We start from the raw sequence: 15,512 nt of genomic DNA, 5'->3' as shown, positions 1-15,512 counted from the left end.
GCAACTTTTTCATTCCAGGATCAACACAGGTGGTTTGTGATGGCTCCTTTATAGAGGCACCATTCAGCAGCACAAACCAGGTGACTGACTGGTTTTATGGACAAGGTTCAAACATGTTTTTCCTGAACCTCTGTCCCCTCCATCAATATCTATCATTGCTGGTGTTTATCAGCAAAAAGGCACTCAGCAGGAGAGGTTTGCAAATCAGAAGAGGCTGCTGAGCAAAGCTTGTTGACCCCTGACTCAACACTGTACTAGTGGTGATGGGCTGGGACTCCTAAGTCAGCCTCTCCCAACTCTCCCTTCCCTTCTGCCCCAGTTTCAGTATCAGAGCCAGCAAGAGGGGAAATAAAAGGATCTGAGACACAGCAGCTATAGCTGCTTTTTCTCCTCTGGAGCCAGAGCTGCAGACAAACACAATTCTCTAAGAACGACCAATACCTCATGGTGCCACTTGTCCTAATGAGAGAATGGTAATTTCATAAATTACGTCTTGTTTAAAAGCAGAATATGGGAGAGCTCTGCATTTAGTGCTAGCAGCGAGTGCTGGTTAAAGCCTTGGGAGATGAGAGCACAGGATCCCACTGCAGGAGCAGGTTTCCGAGGATCAGCAAGGCTTTCCCTCCTCTGTGGCTGTCACCACAAGCTGCATTCAGACACGCTCCCTTGATTCTCCCCTGCTGAAAGCAAATGACAGTGGAGATGTACTGCATCACTTCTGGAGGGAAAACAACAGGCAGGTTTGTTTTGAGAGAGCAGATGCACTTGTGCTTACAGCAGGAAAAGTCAGCACTACAAACCTACAACAGAAATGGACCTTGAAGAGAACAGGAGCCACAGTAGCATCAGCTACTCCCTATCCAGCACAAAAAGGGTGTTCAACAAAGCAGAAAGGCAGCAAAGCACAGCAACAGTTGTAGGAAATACACTCCTCCAAAGCACAGTTTCCCTTGCAGCAAAGAGCACTGCAGGCTACTGAAGTACAAACGAGCAGCACTGCGCTTGAAAGAATTTGACATTTATGTAGATGCAATATCCTGGTGTTACCAGAACAGGCCACTGACAGAAGCCAGGGAAAGCTTTCCTGCAGAGGGGTTCTGCATAATTAATCTGTAACACAGGCAAGCAGACTACCTCTGCTCAGCCTTCCTGCTTAGTCTGGAAGCAGGAGGCTGCACTAGCCGGGGCTGACTGGTTACAGCGAGGCTGCTAAGTGCAAATGGTATTGCTTCATCTCAGAGCAATGGAGCATTAACGGCTCTGGAAAACTGCTGAATTATAAATATCCCACAGGCCTCCCTCATTTTCTCTGACATGCAGGCACAGCCTAAGTGAGGATGGGAAGAATGGGAACTAGCAGGAGAAACAGACATGATGGAAACACAACTGAACTGGAAACCCTCTCCTCAAGCTACACAGATGCAAACAAAAACCCACTGAACACCATGATGCCATACCCACCTCACCTTTGCCGTTTCAAGGATAGATAAAGCCTTAAAGTCTGATACAATGCCAGGTTAAAAAAAAATCCCCATGCCAGGGTTTTTTTCCAGAGAAGTGCTTCCTTCCTCCTCTCCTGGTCATCTGCATTTTTATTTTGATGAACAATACTATCCCTTAAAGACTGGAAACAGAAGTGACCAGACAGAGAACAAGACAACCCAACCACATGACCTCTGTAGGTCTCTAAAGCTGCATTGCTAATTAGTGCTGCAGCTTTGTAGCCCTTCCAGGACAGTAAATCCACATACTCTCTTCCTTCCTCCCATGTAAGCACTCACAGTGCTTTCAGGCTGAACAGACAGAGTTCATTTCTTATTTAAAGACAGCATACAGCAGTAAAAGCATTTATAGCTTCATCCTATCTCCTACTACAACGTGGGACCTCCTTCAAGGCCTCCCCTCACCAATGAGGTGGGATAAGTCCAGCCAGAGGAAAGGCATAATTCTGCTCTGCTGCCAGCTCAGCTACTCGCTATCTGCAGGGAGTGTGGCCTCTATATATGCTACTGCTTACGTAGAACATCCTGTCTCTTCCACACCTGCCTCCTCCCAATCCTTCAGTCTCCATGTGCTTCCTCTTCATTGTCTTCCTCATCCCCATAAGTCCACTCCAGCTCCTTGGCCTTATCCACAGGGGTGACCCATGTGCAGCACGTGACAATGACATCCATGACAATCAGCGATTTCGAATCGTGCACAACAATTCCCTTTCTTGCTCATCAGATTAAAAATACACCAAACAAGAAGGCTGTTCATGCAGTGAACACTGGCACAACTGTTTGTCTAGTGGGAAGTGCCTTTCAAACCCAGGCACTAAAATGAGAGGCCGAGTCCCACTCTATGGTACCAGAGGGATCATGATGCCAAGTCCGGAGTTACAACAGCGACGTGCATCGTGTCTCCCAGCAAGTGCACTTGGCACAATATGAATAAACTGCAAGAGGAAAAAAATAAAGTCTCTCACCCTGCAGGGCAAGCAGCTGGTACTGGGGTGGGCTGACACATCCTGAAATAACACCTGAAATGATCACCTTTACAGCACGGATTACTGACACACGTTCACAGGATGCTGCAGAAGAAATGTGCAGATCCAAATGCTGGTCCAGGGAACTTCTAAAGGCTTCTAGTTATTTAACAATAACCCACCTATGAAATAATTTCTGACCCATTTCAGAGCAGGCTACAAGCAGCGTGAAGAGCTGGCAGCCCACAGAGGATGCAGAACATATCCTGTTTGAAGAAGGGAGGTCACACACACAGAGCCACATCCGCCTGTCCTCGCACGGATGAGGCCTCACAGAGCCACACACACAGGTGGATGCTGCAGAGCTCACCATCCCACACTGCCAAGCCTGAAGTGAGGGAGGTTTCAGATCTGAGAAGACATTGGCCTCTTTCCTGAAACACTACCAGATGTAGTTTCCAGCAATAAAATAATAAGAAGAAATAAATCTGTACCTGCCTCATTTATCTAGAAACTGGTAACAGAACAACTTGCCACTGGCAACTTATGGCCTATTAAAATACCAACTGCTGTGCAGAGAGACCACAGGCTGCCGAAGGCAAGCATGAATTCCTCAGAAATTCAGCTACAAAGCTAGAGTCAACACTAATGGCAGCTCAAAAGCACAAAGAATAAAGAGACTGGAAGCCCTTTAGGTTTTTTCCCCCGTATTTCAGGAAAAAATACATGTCTTAAAGGAACAGGGCCACTCTCACCTACCCAGTCTGATTCTCAACCAGAACTGATGGTATTGTCACCCTGCAAATTAAGTGGGCCACAGAGCCCTGGTTTCCCAGTAGAACATTAATTTTCAGTGAGTAATTTTTCTGAGCCAAGGGCTGCTTAAGTCACACAGATAAGGCTGTTGCTAAGAGTCAGCTGTCACAGCAATGCCAGCTCAGAACGGGCGATGGGGCAGTTTGAAAGGCGCCTGTATCTGAACGTATTTACTGATGCTGCACACACAGCGTATCGGTTACAGCGCTCCACACTGCAGCTCTGCTCAGCAGAGCAGCCCCTGCCTGAGCCACAGCAGGCAGGACAGAGCCAGGCCACGAACACAGACTGCTCTTTGCTCCACAGGATACAGCCCCCCCGGCAGGAAGGTTTTAATGTGATTCTGCCAGTCTTGTGACAGGCTCTGATGCAGTGACAGGAAGAGGCAAGCACAGCACCAAGCAAATCAACCAACTCTAAAGCAGCAGTCAGACCCTGCAGGTGTAGCAGCCAGAGGCCAGAGAAGGTGAGAGAAGTGCTTTGCAAACTCAAAACACAACTTAAGATGGTTTGTGCCGGGGACCTTGCGGTGCTCCATCACTTCTGCAATTTTTCCAACACTCTCAACTTGTGAGAAGTTAAACCTCATTCACAGCCTCTGTTTTCACAACCTGCACCTACATTTAGCTGCACTCCTGGAATGAACCCCCTTTTTGTCATCTTTGCTGCCTAGTTTCTCTGTATTTGTTTCAGAATGCAAGGCACTGCAGGTACTATGCTTGAATATTATCTTGAAATAGGTCATGCTTTATTGCAAATCACTCCTAGAGACTGTATTCAAATCACTTCTCCATTAACACCCCCAGCCTATTCCTGAGGCTCTGCCAAGAAGGAAGGATGTTATGTGAAGCTGCTCTGGAACATGAAAACTAAGTCTATTGATCTGTATAATAGGAATATTTGTACATGTTGGGAAGGTCTGCATTTCCAGACTCATTTGCAACAAAAGTACTTTTAAAATACGTTAACATAACACATGCTCTAGAAGAGGATAGAGCCAAGCACATACTGTCCTAAAATATGGAACTGGGAGAACAGTGTGAAGTCACAACCGAGTTCCTTGCTCTACTAAACTGTGACAATCCCACTGGAATCAAAAGGCAGCACTCAGCAAGTGATCCCTTTTGACTACAACCAGTTTTCTTCCCTCTTGGGGACTCTAAATAGTTACTCTTGGCAATTATTTAGTTACCTAACCTTTGCTTTTTAAGGCAGAGAGTAGTCAAGATTCAGATCTCAACCAGGCTGAACCAGTCTTTCAGTCTCTGATTAAACAAACAGCTAACGATTTTCCGGTCTGAAAAAAGCTAAACATGGTCAGCTTAATTACCTGAAGTGTCAGGCACAATGACTATTTATGTAAAGACAGTGAAGTAGTTGATTTCTAACTCCCACCACCAAGAGCTGCATTCTGGAGGTGGCACAACTTGCACCTCCCTTCACAAAATGTTTTGAATCACCAGCCCTGTGTTAGCAGGGCAATGCTCCTCTCCTTTATTTATGCCCTACAGTAGTGAATAAGTTCTGTTTATCACTAAGGCATTATGATGCTTTTTATGCCACCAGCTGCCAAAAGCAAGTAGCTTCAGCTCATTTGTGCCTACACGATGATGACAGAGCCACACTTACACAAAGCTGACCTCAGTCCACAGGGAGCTGTCAGTGTGAGGTGCCTTCCCAAATATCAGTTTGGTGTTCTGTATGGAGCTTTACACCCCCAAAAAATAAATCGAGTATGCAGTGCAGGAAGTGGCCTTTCATCCTGACTCAATTAAAAACTGCAGGCTAAGAACATTGTGGGTTCAGGCTGCAGCACTGACACACTTGGAGGTCAGACCACCCCAACAGGGTCAGGTCTTCCCAGATCCAGCCCACATGCAAACAGGGCAGGGCTGCAGGAGACAAGCTACAGTAATTGTTTCAAACTGCTGCAACGAGTGCCAGGATCAGAAAACAAAGCTGAAATGCTGCAGATGCTTGGAAAAAATATGGTCTCAAAAAAAAACCAAACAAACCAGTCTGAGGTGCCTTCAGAAGACAACGAGGAAGGTGGGAAATGCCCTCAAAGCTGCTCAACTCATGCAAACCAATCTTTCCTCTAGAGTCAGACAGGGGCTTTCAGAGTACAATCCCTTCCTTCAAATCCAGGAATACCAGAGTGAAACTGCTGGCAGGCTCACAGAACAATGTAGGATGAGGTGTCAGGAGTCTGTGGATAACACCTGGCTTTCCACTTCCTTCACACTGTGTGCCAGCAATGCTCGCTGCCAACACAGAGCCAGAAATCACTCAGCACCAAGGCAAAGAGCATCTGGCTGTCACTCAACATGAACTGTAAGCAGAGAGGGGGAATTTAATTGAGTCTTCCTCTTCTGGGACACCCAAAGATGTACGGGAATTTACTCCATCAGCTTGTAGCTTTAGCCACTCATTTGGACACCCAGGCTCCTGCCTGTGCTGATCCATGGATGGGATACTGCCTGATGAATTTATTGTCTCATCTCTCTAGGAACAAAGCTGCACAACCCCTCAGAAAGCTTCAAACTGGTACAAAATGCAGCCGCCCACCTGCTCCACAAAAACGGTTGCCATGAATACATCCCTACTTCTCTGTGCCTGCTATTTTTAAACATACTTGGGAGGCAACTGAATTCACTGGTGGTTGTGCTATTTAGGTATCTGGATTAAAAATACTCAAGGAATAAATTAGCACTTCTCAATATATTGGGAAATACAGCATCTGCCTGGCCTACACCTGACTCAGATGCCTTTTCAGATGCCCAACTTCTGTAATCCAACTGCAAGGTGATAAACCCACAGACACAATAGATGCTTTCAACACAGCACTGTAAAGTGAAATCTGTGAGTTTTATTCCTCAGAAGCCCCAGAACAGCCTAAGGAAACTTTACAAATGGAAAGTAAAGGACAAGCAAAAAGATATTTACAGCTGAAACTTTAGTAATTGAAGTACCTATAGTTTAATGCAAGGCCTGAGCACAGGAAGACTGGAAATAGAGTAACTGCCTGCAAGAAAATAATAATTTTAAAAAACCCAAACAAACCAGAAAACCCAGGAGAGGCAGATCCCCAAAGCTGAATGTGCTGACAGGACCTGAACCTTTTCCAGACATCCTTGAATTCCTAAGAGCATTTAGTCTTAACACATTTCAGACGGGGTCCCCTCCAGCCAGAAGAGTGAGCAGCCTGGGAAGGGGGTCCCAGCCCAGCGTGTGCCCCACCAGAGCCAGAGCACCAGGCTGTGGCAGCTCTGTATGTGCAACCCAGGCTGAGCTGGACTTGGGACCAGGACAGGCTGACGGGAGCCAGCAGAACAGGCTGCTGCTTCTGCCTTGCCCACAGGTCAAAATCCCAGTGCCACCTGGAACTCATTGGGAATATCAAATTCCCACCTGCTGCCACAGGCATGCATGAGGTGTCAAGTAAGCTTATTGTAAATAACCTGAAAAATTTGTCTCTGGAGGTTCCCGTGTAACACTCTTTCCACAAGACAGCTACAAAAACTGATTTAATGTTTCCTGTGAAGAGTTCCTATACCTACTTCTAACCTCAGTTTACAGACTCCAGGTGACAGGGGACACATCATTCAGATCAGTTCTCTGAAAACCCATGGTCATGAAGAGCTACAGCTCAGCTCCATCACAGCCACAGACCTCCAAACAGCCCAGATCATAGAAGCCCAAATCAATTGCAGAGCAAACACCAGATTTTGGACACAAGCAGCTGATGAGAGATTACCTGCCAGACCTTACAACCTCAAACCCAATCAGTTTTGGAAGTGGTTGATTTCAGAGAAACAATCACAGACTCTAAACAACTTACAGATTCCTAACAGAACACATATACAGTATCTCCTTTCCTTTAATCTTTCCCAGTGAGTATCAAAAAGGTGATAGAAATAAAGAGAGGAGCACAGAGCAAAGCCAAGGCATGACCTGGGAGCCTCTCCACACAGTAACTCTTCTGGAAATTCATCTCTCCTGAAGTTTCTCTAACTGCAACAGGGAAAAATATTTGGAAAAGGTCAAATGACTCAATACCACTGAGACCCATAACTTTTCAAGCAGGACCAGGTTTCCATGTGCTTTCAGTTAGAGCACAGACAGGTCGGGGAAAGGCGGGAAACCCCCCAGCCCTCTTTGCCTTTGCTCCTTTCAGAGCTATGTATGTGTTTGGTTTTGAATTACAGTTGATTTTGCTGCTGGAACACATCTGCAAGGCTGAGCAAACCACTGAACCCCAGCCAGCTCACAAAACAACCCACACGGCTGGCAGCACCAGCAAACCCCAGGGATGGCTCCCAGAAGCTGCTTTCAGGGACAACAGGGAGAGGGACATGGACATTTCTCTGCACAGGCTCTTCCTGAGACACCCTCCAGAGCCACTCATTCTGTTATGACTCCAGGAAGTGGAAGGGTTAATTTCTTTCCAAGTACACATACTGTTTGAATTCCTTAGATAAACTGCTTCCACCAAACCCAAGGATATAGCCTCGAGGGAGAACACTAAGGAAAAGCTCTTTTGATAGATTTTCTTCAAAAGAGAAATTAATTCAAAGTCCATTTCTGGAGGTGTTCCCCACCCTCGGCTTCTATGGACTTCAGATGAGGTTGCATTGTGCCTCTGGAAAAAAAAAATCCAAGCTTTGAGCACTGCCCTAGCACTTCTGTTTGCAAGACAGAAATGTTTTATGCTTGCCCAATAAAATTTTCTCTCCTGAAATGAGAAAGCCCAGTACACAGCACTACAAAGAGGAAAACCAGACCCCACCAGGCTTTAGCCCTGGCATAAAGCAGTTAACAGCTAGCACAAAATAATCCTGTGCCTTTAAAACTGAGCAGTCACTCGGGAAAGCAAAAAAACAAGTTTTGAAAGCCACTGAAGGCTTCCTTCATATTTTGAAGCAGAAAGCAAGTCTGGGCTGTTGTGGAATTTGTGTTTGCATACTGTTCATGATAATCTGCGTGCATAGTTGGAAACAAATCAAGTTTTTATTAGCAATTAGTAACAAGAGTGGGGACAGACCTGCCTGAAGGAGCCAGAGAAATGCCAACAGAGGATGGCAGAACCTTATAATACGTGTAGCAGAGTGATCCCAACATGACATAGAAAACACTGCTGCTCTGAAGTGGGAAATGCAATGGCATCAGCTCCAGGAGATAAACCGGGTCTTTAACAGCGACAACTTTGACTCCAGGCACCAGTTTTCCCTTGCACAGCAATTTGCAATGCAAAACAAACTACTTCCACCCTTACCAAGAAGAGAAATTCAGTATCAAAGGGGAGAGCAAAGTTAGGAAGGGTTGATTTGCTCAGACACAGTTTCCTACAGAGCTGAGTTTCAAGTAAGGCATGAAGACAATACAGAACAGGGTTTGAAACAGTGTGTGAGAACTTGGGCAAGGAGGAGGGGGAAGGAGAAGAGAGGATTTAATCCCCTTTCAGAGGAGTGACCTCCCGCTCCCTCCCCTCATCTCTGAAAAATTCAATCCAGCTCGAATCAGCCAACACCACCCAGGTTCAGAGCTCTCCAGCTATGTACTTCCCCTGCTCTGGAGAATGAGAGGGCATGTGGGGCCCTACAACAGAACTATTAAAACCCCATCAAGGGGTGAGCAAGTGGTTGCCATATGCTAAACCACTCAAGGGAAGAATAACCAGGGAAAGAAGCACAACCAGGCAACAAGTCTGCAGACAGGGTCTTACCTGCTAGATAAACTAGCAAAGTCTCCTCCATCTAGCAGCCTGATTTTGCAGAACAGAACCCCATTGACAAAGGGGACAGCAGTCAGCTCTTCTAGAGTAAAACTTGTCTGAAACTTGAATTTCTTCTTCTTCATCAAGAAAGCCATGGGCAAATTCAGCGTGGAAAGCTCAGGAATTCCAAACAAGATCAGGGAGAGCTGGCTCACAGCACAAACAGACAAGCAGAGGAAGGGCAGTCGTTCCGGGAGCACGAGAGGGATAAATTCCAGTTCAGTTACAACGACGGCCCGGCCTCAAACGCACGATTCTCTTCTCTTTGGTGGTCGGATCTGGCTGTGGGATCATCGCCACGGCAGGCTTCAGGTGAGCAGGAAGAGGTCACATTGAATCTCTGCAACATCTCCAAGGGAAAAGGGAGGGAGGGAAGTTGGGTCTCAGCTCCAGACCAGCAGGAGCTGTCCCAGTTAGAGGCTGCAGTGCTCTGTCTTCAGCACAGTCCCTCCTGAAAGCATCTCATGTGAGAAGTCATCTCAAGTCCCCGGAGAGGCCTCAAGTCTTCGGGCAGCACATTCAAAGAGCTTCCAGTCTCTATCTCTTGTGCAACTCTTTGACACAGGTCTTCGGGTCAGCCTTTGGGAGGGAAATGAGTAAATTAGTTCCAGCCAGTCTTGGACTCCTCCTCCTGCTCTAAAACCTGTTTGGATAGGTAATATTCAGTCCAGACTCATTCCAGTCTGAAGAGGTATGGCCCCAATTAGCCCAGCCCCAACATCCTCTTTCCCCTTTTTGCCTAGGGCAAGCTTCACTGCTGTCATCCCCCTTGTAATTTCTGTTTTGCAAAGCAGCTAATAAAAATTTGCTCTAATTTCAGTCATCATGTTTAGAAGCAGTTTACAGCACAAGATCATTCTAATGTGCAGTCGAACCAGAGGAAGGAAAAGCCATCTCAAGAAATGCAAAATACGTTTCTTTCCTGCATTTCCAACCAGCCCTAAGTGTTAGCACCTGTATCTTATAAATGGAGAAAGCAGCAGAGAGGGGAAAAAAACAAGCAGCCTGCTCCAGATTACACAGCATAACAACCGAATCAGGTCATCGGGCTGTGCAATGGCCGGGCCCACCGGGAACGCTGCCTGCCCCGGCACCGGCTCCGCACAGAGCTGCGCCCGGCACGGCTCAGACCTGGGGCTGGACACGGCGATTTCGTTACACATTTACAAAACACCTAAAGCAGGGAGGCAGCAGCTGATTAACATCTCAGAGGGACAAGGTTATGAACGCCGGGCAGTAAACAATCCTCACTGACTCCAGGAGCTGCCTGCGTGGGTGATTAGAGACCCTCCCGTGCCCGGGGGCTGCGGGAGAACCCAGCTGGCTCTGCCGGGGCCCGGGCACCTCCACGGGGGCTCCGCTGTCCCGCAGACACCTCGGAGCACGGGGGGGAGAAAGGGGTCAGTGCTCCTCACTATGAGCAGCGGTGTGCCCCTGCGCCGAGCTGCTGCCAGCTCCCAGCCTTGGCTACTGTGAGGTCACAGCCTGTCCCCTGGCACTGCGGGGTCACGCACTGAATGGTGTGACCCAGCTCTGTCTGAGCCGGGCACTGAGCTGTGCCCAGTCCCAGCTCTCTCTCTGAGCCGGGCACTGAGCTGTGCCCAGTCCCAGCCGGGCACTGAGCTGTGCCCAGTCCCAGCTCTCTCTCTGATTCAGGCACTGAGCTGTGCCCAGTCCCAGCTCTCTCTCTGAGCAGGGCACTGAGCTGTGCCCAGTCCCAGCTCTCTCTCTGAGCAGGGCACTGAGCTGTGCCCAGTCCCAGCTCTCTCTCTGAGCAGGGCACTGAGCTGTGCCCAGTCCCAGCTCTCTCTCTGAGCAGGGCACTGAGCTGTGCCCAGCCCCAGCTCTCTCTCTGAGCAGGGCACTGAGCTGTGCCCAGTCCCAGCTCTCTCTCTGAGCAGGGCACTGAGCTGTGCCCAGTCCCAGCTCTCTCTCTGAGCAGGGCACTGAGCTGTGCCCAGTCCCAGCTCTCTCTCTGAGCAGGGCACTGAGCTGTGCCCAGTCCCAGCTCTCTCTCTGAGCAGGGCACTGAGCTGTGCCCAGTCCCAGCTCTCTCTCTGATTCGGGCACTGAGCTGTGCCCAGTCCCAGCTCTCTCTCTGAGCAGGGCACTGAGCTGTGCCCAGTCCCAGCTCTCTCTCTGAGCAGGGCACTGAGCTGTGCCCAGGTCCCAGCTCTCTCTCTGATTCAGGCACTGAGCTGTGCCCAGTCCCAGCTCTCTCTCTGAGCAGGGCACTGAGCTGTGCCCAGTCCCAGCTCTCTCTCTGAGCAGGGCACTGAGCTGTGCCCAGCCCCAGCTCTCTCTCTGAGCAGGGCACTGAGCTGTGCCCAGTCCCAGCTCTCTCTCTGAGCAGGGCACTGAGCTGTGCCCAGTCCCAGCTCTCTCTCTGATTCGGGCACTGAGCTGTGCCCAGTCCCAGCTCTCTCTCTGATTCAGGCACTGAGCTGTGCCCAGTCCCAGCTCTCTCTCTGATTCAGGCACTGAGCTGTGCCCAGTCCCAGCTCTCTCTCTGAGCAGGGCACTGAGCTGTGCCCAGTCCCAGCTCTCTCTCTGAGCCGGGCACTGAGCTGTGCCCAGTCCCAGCTCTCTCTCTGAGTAGGGCACTGAGCTGTGCCCAGATCTTAGTCCACCTCCTGGCCCTCTGAACTCCCGACTGCCCTGCAGCCCGGCCCCAGGGGCACCGAGCCATGCCCGGGCCGCAGCCCAGCCGGCCCCACAGCCCGTGCACCGAGCCGCAGCCCGGGCTCAGCTCCCTCCCAGCCCGTGCACCGAGCCGCAGCCCGATCTACCCCGCTCCCGGCCCCCCATCACCAGCTGCCTTACGGAAGGTCTCAGCCCGCTTCCCAGCGCCCTCCACTGACCTGCGGCGCGGTCCCGGCGCGGTCCCGGCCCGGTGCCCGCCCGGCCCTGCCCGCTCCTCCAGCCCGCTCCTCGCACGGCGGCCGCCGCTCCCCGACACGGCCGCCTCTGCCCGCGCTACGCCAACTGCGGCCGCTACGCCGAGAGCGCAGGCAGTGCGCGGGCAGCGCGCGGCGAGAGCGGCGCCGCCGCGCTTCGGGAATAGCGACGGCACGTAACACCCGCCCTCCCCCGAGACGAGAGAACGCGAGCGACGCGGTCTGATTGGGCAGCAGCAAGGAGGCGGGCTGAGCGCTGCGAGGCAGTGATTGGTTATCCCGGCACGGGGCGGGGAAGAGAGGGCGAGGATTGGAGGAGAGGGCTGTCGGTTTGGGCAAGCCCCGCCCCCGCCTGAGGGGGTGGGCGGGAAGCCGGGTCCGCGGCGTCCCCTCAGCGGGAGCTGGGGCGTCGGGCTTCTCGCCCCGTAGGGTGTCTTGGAGCCCCTCTGCAGGCTGAGCAGCCACAGCTGGCACGGCAGCTGAGGGGATGGCAGGGGGCTGCGATTGGGGTGTCCCTGCCTGGGTCGAGGTGATGGCAGAGTCATCTGGCATGAGACATAAGGAGCTCTTGGGAGCGGGTCCAGTGGAGGGCAGTGAGGATGATGGGGAATTGGGGCATCTCTGCTATGAGGAAAGGCTGAGGAAGGTGGGCCCTTTTAGCCTTGAGAATGGATAATTGAAAGGGGACCTCATTAATGTGTATGAATACCTGAAGTGGAGTGCCCAGAGGATGAAGCTAGGCTGGGCTCAGTGGTGCCAACCACAAGGACAACAAGGCAGTAGGCAGAAAGCAATGCCCAGGAGTTTTACCTGAACATAAGGAAGAACTTCTTTCCTGTGCAGTGCTTGTTCCTTGGCCCAGAGAGGTTGTGGAGGCTCCCTCACTGGAGATATTTTAGAACTGTCTGGACGCAATCCTGTGCCATGTGCTCTGGGATGACCCTGCTTGAGCAGGAAGATGGGGCCAGATGACCCACTGTGGAGCCCTTCAACCTGACCCATTGTGGTTTGGTGACAGACGTCATCTCTGCATCCTCCTGACAGCCAGGAACTCTTCCCGTGGCTTGTCCCAGTGCCCAAACAGCTCCTGGTGACATCCCTCTCGTCAGCGTGTCCCACGGGCTGCAGGCACTCTGTTCTTCAGGCCACTCAGCTGTGGCCATCCCGTCCCCTCAGGGTGCCACAGAGTGGCTGTGGGTCAGGCTGCCAGCAGGAGGGAGGCCCTGGTCCCGCAGAGCCCCGGGGAGCAGCACGAGGCAGGGCCCAGAGCTGGAATCTCACCCTCCACAAGTGAGATGTGGCAACCAGCCGTGCAGATCCCTTCATGGAAACAGCTCCCTGTTATTATGTGCTGCTCTGTGTCCAGCGCTGCGGCTGGGATCCCTGGTCAGGCTGGATTCCATCGTCTAAGGGCAAGCAGAACAAAATGTCTCACCTTGTCCTGAAGGAGCCTGCAATCATCAACGTGATTTGCCTAGATTTAAAATTTAGGCGTTTGCCCAAGAGCCTCTGTGGCTGAGAAGTTGAGGCTCATATGGGAGGAACTGTTCCCAAGGCTGATATGCAAAGCTTGGATGAAAGCCTGGGAGTCCTTGCTCTGTGCCAGGCTTTGATGCCCAGACTCCTTGCCTGTAATCTGCCATCTTTGCAGACAATATCAGAGCTATCAAATAATTCCACCACAATGTGAACCTTGAGGAAAAAAAAAAAAAAAAAAAAAAGTCTGCTAGGGAAAGTATGCAGAAATGTCCTTGGAAAAAAGTGAAAAATTGGATCAAGCCACATGCATTATGATTTTTGCTTACCAGGTTAAGCTTACACAGACTTTGGACTGGGAAAACATTTTGTGTTGGTTCAGTGAAACCATCACAGGACATCCCAGGAGTTACCAGGAAACAGCAGGGTTTACAGGCTGCTCTTAGAGGTGAGGCTTGAATCCTTCCATCAATTCCTATCTGCTGTTTTCAACGCTTTGAGGCATGGCTGGAGATGGGCTGGCATTTTTTGATTTCTGTTTCCAGCTTATTGGGAAAGAGCTGAGCCTGCTAAATATTTGATGTTTACAAGCTCTGCTGCTGAAATACCAGAGGCATCTGAAGAATCCAGCCCAGTTCTCACACCTCTCATGCCCCAGCACATGCTGACAGACATGTGGATGCTCTGCTTCCATCCCTAGGTAAAGGACAAATGATCCCTGTGTGTGGTGTGGGAGGAGACTCTGTTATCTGCTATGATTCACTCTGGTAAATAACCTTCTCGAGGACTTCTCTTGTTTATAGCAACAGCCTCAAATGCTAAAGTTTACAGAGACTTTAATCCTTGCTGTTCTCACGCATATTTACTTTGCAGTTTTATCAGAAACATCTCTTGAAAACCTCAGTGTTTTTATAATTAATTGAATAATGTGACTGATGTTAAAAATAAATGGGTTTGGAAGAATGCCCAGCGAGCTGCTGAGCAGTGTGTAGTATAGCAACCGTAGCTGCAGTCTCAGGGATGTGTGTATTTTCCTGACAAACGCAGTCTCATGACTGAGAGATTAAATCTTTATTAGTTCAAAATTCACCCTGTTGATTTTGCTGTGTTTGTGCTGCATAAATTGTTTCTGGAGAAATTCACATGTTTTAAAGGGACAGTGCCCCTGTTTACAGAGGGGATGGGTTAGTGTGAGTCTCCCACAGAGGGAATGTGGGTGTAGGGTATCATCCATCCACCATCCCTCTGGCTTCATATTATTTTCTGCTCCAGGTGCAATGGGCTGTGACCAAGGTGCTTTGGTTCTGCTCATCCCAGACTCACATCCTATGGATTTCTCTATGCTGTGCCCACCTCACCTCTGCTCCATGAGCCTCAGCCACATCCCTGCCCCGTGCTCCTCCTGACCTAAGCCTTTCCTGAGGCCGCTCCCCGGTGCCGCCACCACTTCCTCAACTTTTGCTGGCTCAGGGCACTGTCTTATCAGTCTGGGATATTTTTATCAGTCTGTGCTCTGCCGTTCAGTCTGGGCTCACCTCTGCTCTCCTGGAGAGGTGTGCCTGGCTGGCCAGGGCTGGGACCGCTGTGCTCTGCGAGTGAGCACCCACAGACGTGCCTTGTCTTGCCTCTTCTCTGCTTTGAGCACAGAGATAAAGCAGCAGTGGAGAAACAGGGCGAGATAAATGCAGGAGGGACAAAACTCAGTGAGGTGAAGTGAGGTAGATCCTGTAATGCACTCGGTGAGCCTTCAAATCCTATCTCTTATCCCAAGGGAATCCCAGATGCACAAGCCCTGCAAACGACATCATCAGCATCTTCCTCTGGAAAGCATCATCACGCTAATTCATTTGTCCTGGCAGCCAAATGATTAAAGTTTTAAAACAAAATTACACACGTTGCTGTAACAGCATAAACACAGTAATGGTTCTCTGTTACACCTGTCGCCTCTGCTGTAATGGCCTTAATGAGCTTTCAGCCTCATCATCCAAAAAAAAAAAAAAAAAAGGATATTATCACACCACTTGAAGCTGTAAATGCATTCTTGGAGCTGTGAGTGGGATGCAATGCCCTGCTCCAAGGA

At 50.1% G+C, this 15,512-nt stretch overlaps 1 protein-coding gene and 1 long non-coding RNA gene across 5 annotated transcripts in view; one reads left to right on the top strand and one right to left on the bottom strand.

The window, feature by feature from the left end:
• EEIG1 (estrogen-induced osteoclastogenesis regulator 1) overlaps nt 1-12,079 on the bottom strand; it is a 37,820-nt gene extending 25,741 nt beyond the window's left edge. Inside the window, exons 1-2 of one of the 4 annotated variants that reach the window (XM_064394144.1) lie at nt 11,921-12,079; nt 9,009-9,702 (exon numbers count right to left, since the gene is read on the bottom strand). In XM_064394144.1, the coding sequence (XP_064250214.1) occupies nt 9,009-9,154 (146 nt within the window). In that variant the 5' untranslated portion in view covers nt 9,155-9,702; nt 11,921-12,079. Of the gene's footprint in view, nt 1-9,008; nt 9,703-10,314; nt 10,414-10,474; nt 10,537-11,920 lie in introns of those variants that run through there. The other 3 variants (XM_064394142.1, XM_064394143.1, XM_064394145.1) reach the window with 3 other exon arrangements.
• A 343-nt stretch (nt 12,080-12,422) lies between these two features.
• LOC135283042 (uncharacterized) lies at nt 12,423-14,521 on the top strand. The gene is made up of 2 exons (XR_010348961.1): nt 12,423-13,880; nt 13,978-14,521. It is a non-coding gene; the product is annotated as an uncharacterized LOC135283042 (long non-coding RNA).
• The last annotated feature ends 991 nt before the right edge of the window (nt 14,522-15,512 follow it).

This window comes from Passer domesticus, chromosome 18, assembly GCF_036417665.1.
Source record: "Passer domesticus isolate bPasDom1 chromosome 18, bPasDom1.hap1, whole genome shotgun sequence".
Taxonomy (NCBI): Eukaryota; Metazoa; Chordata; class Aves; order Passeriformes; family Passeridae; genus Passer; species Passer domesticus.
This window is presented reverse-complemented; position numbering and strand designations above follow the sequence as displayed.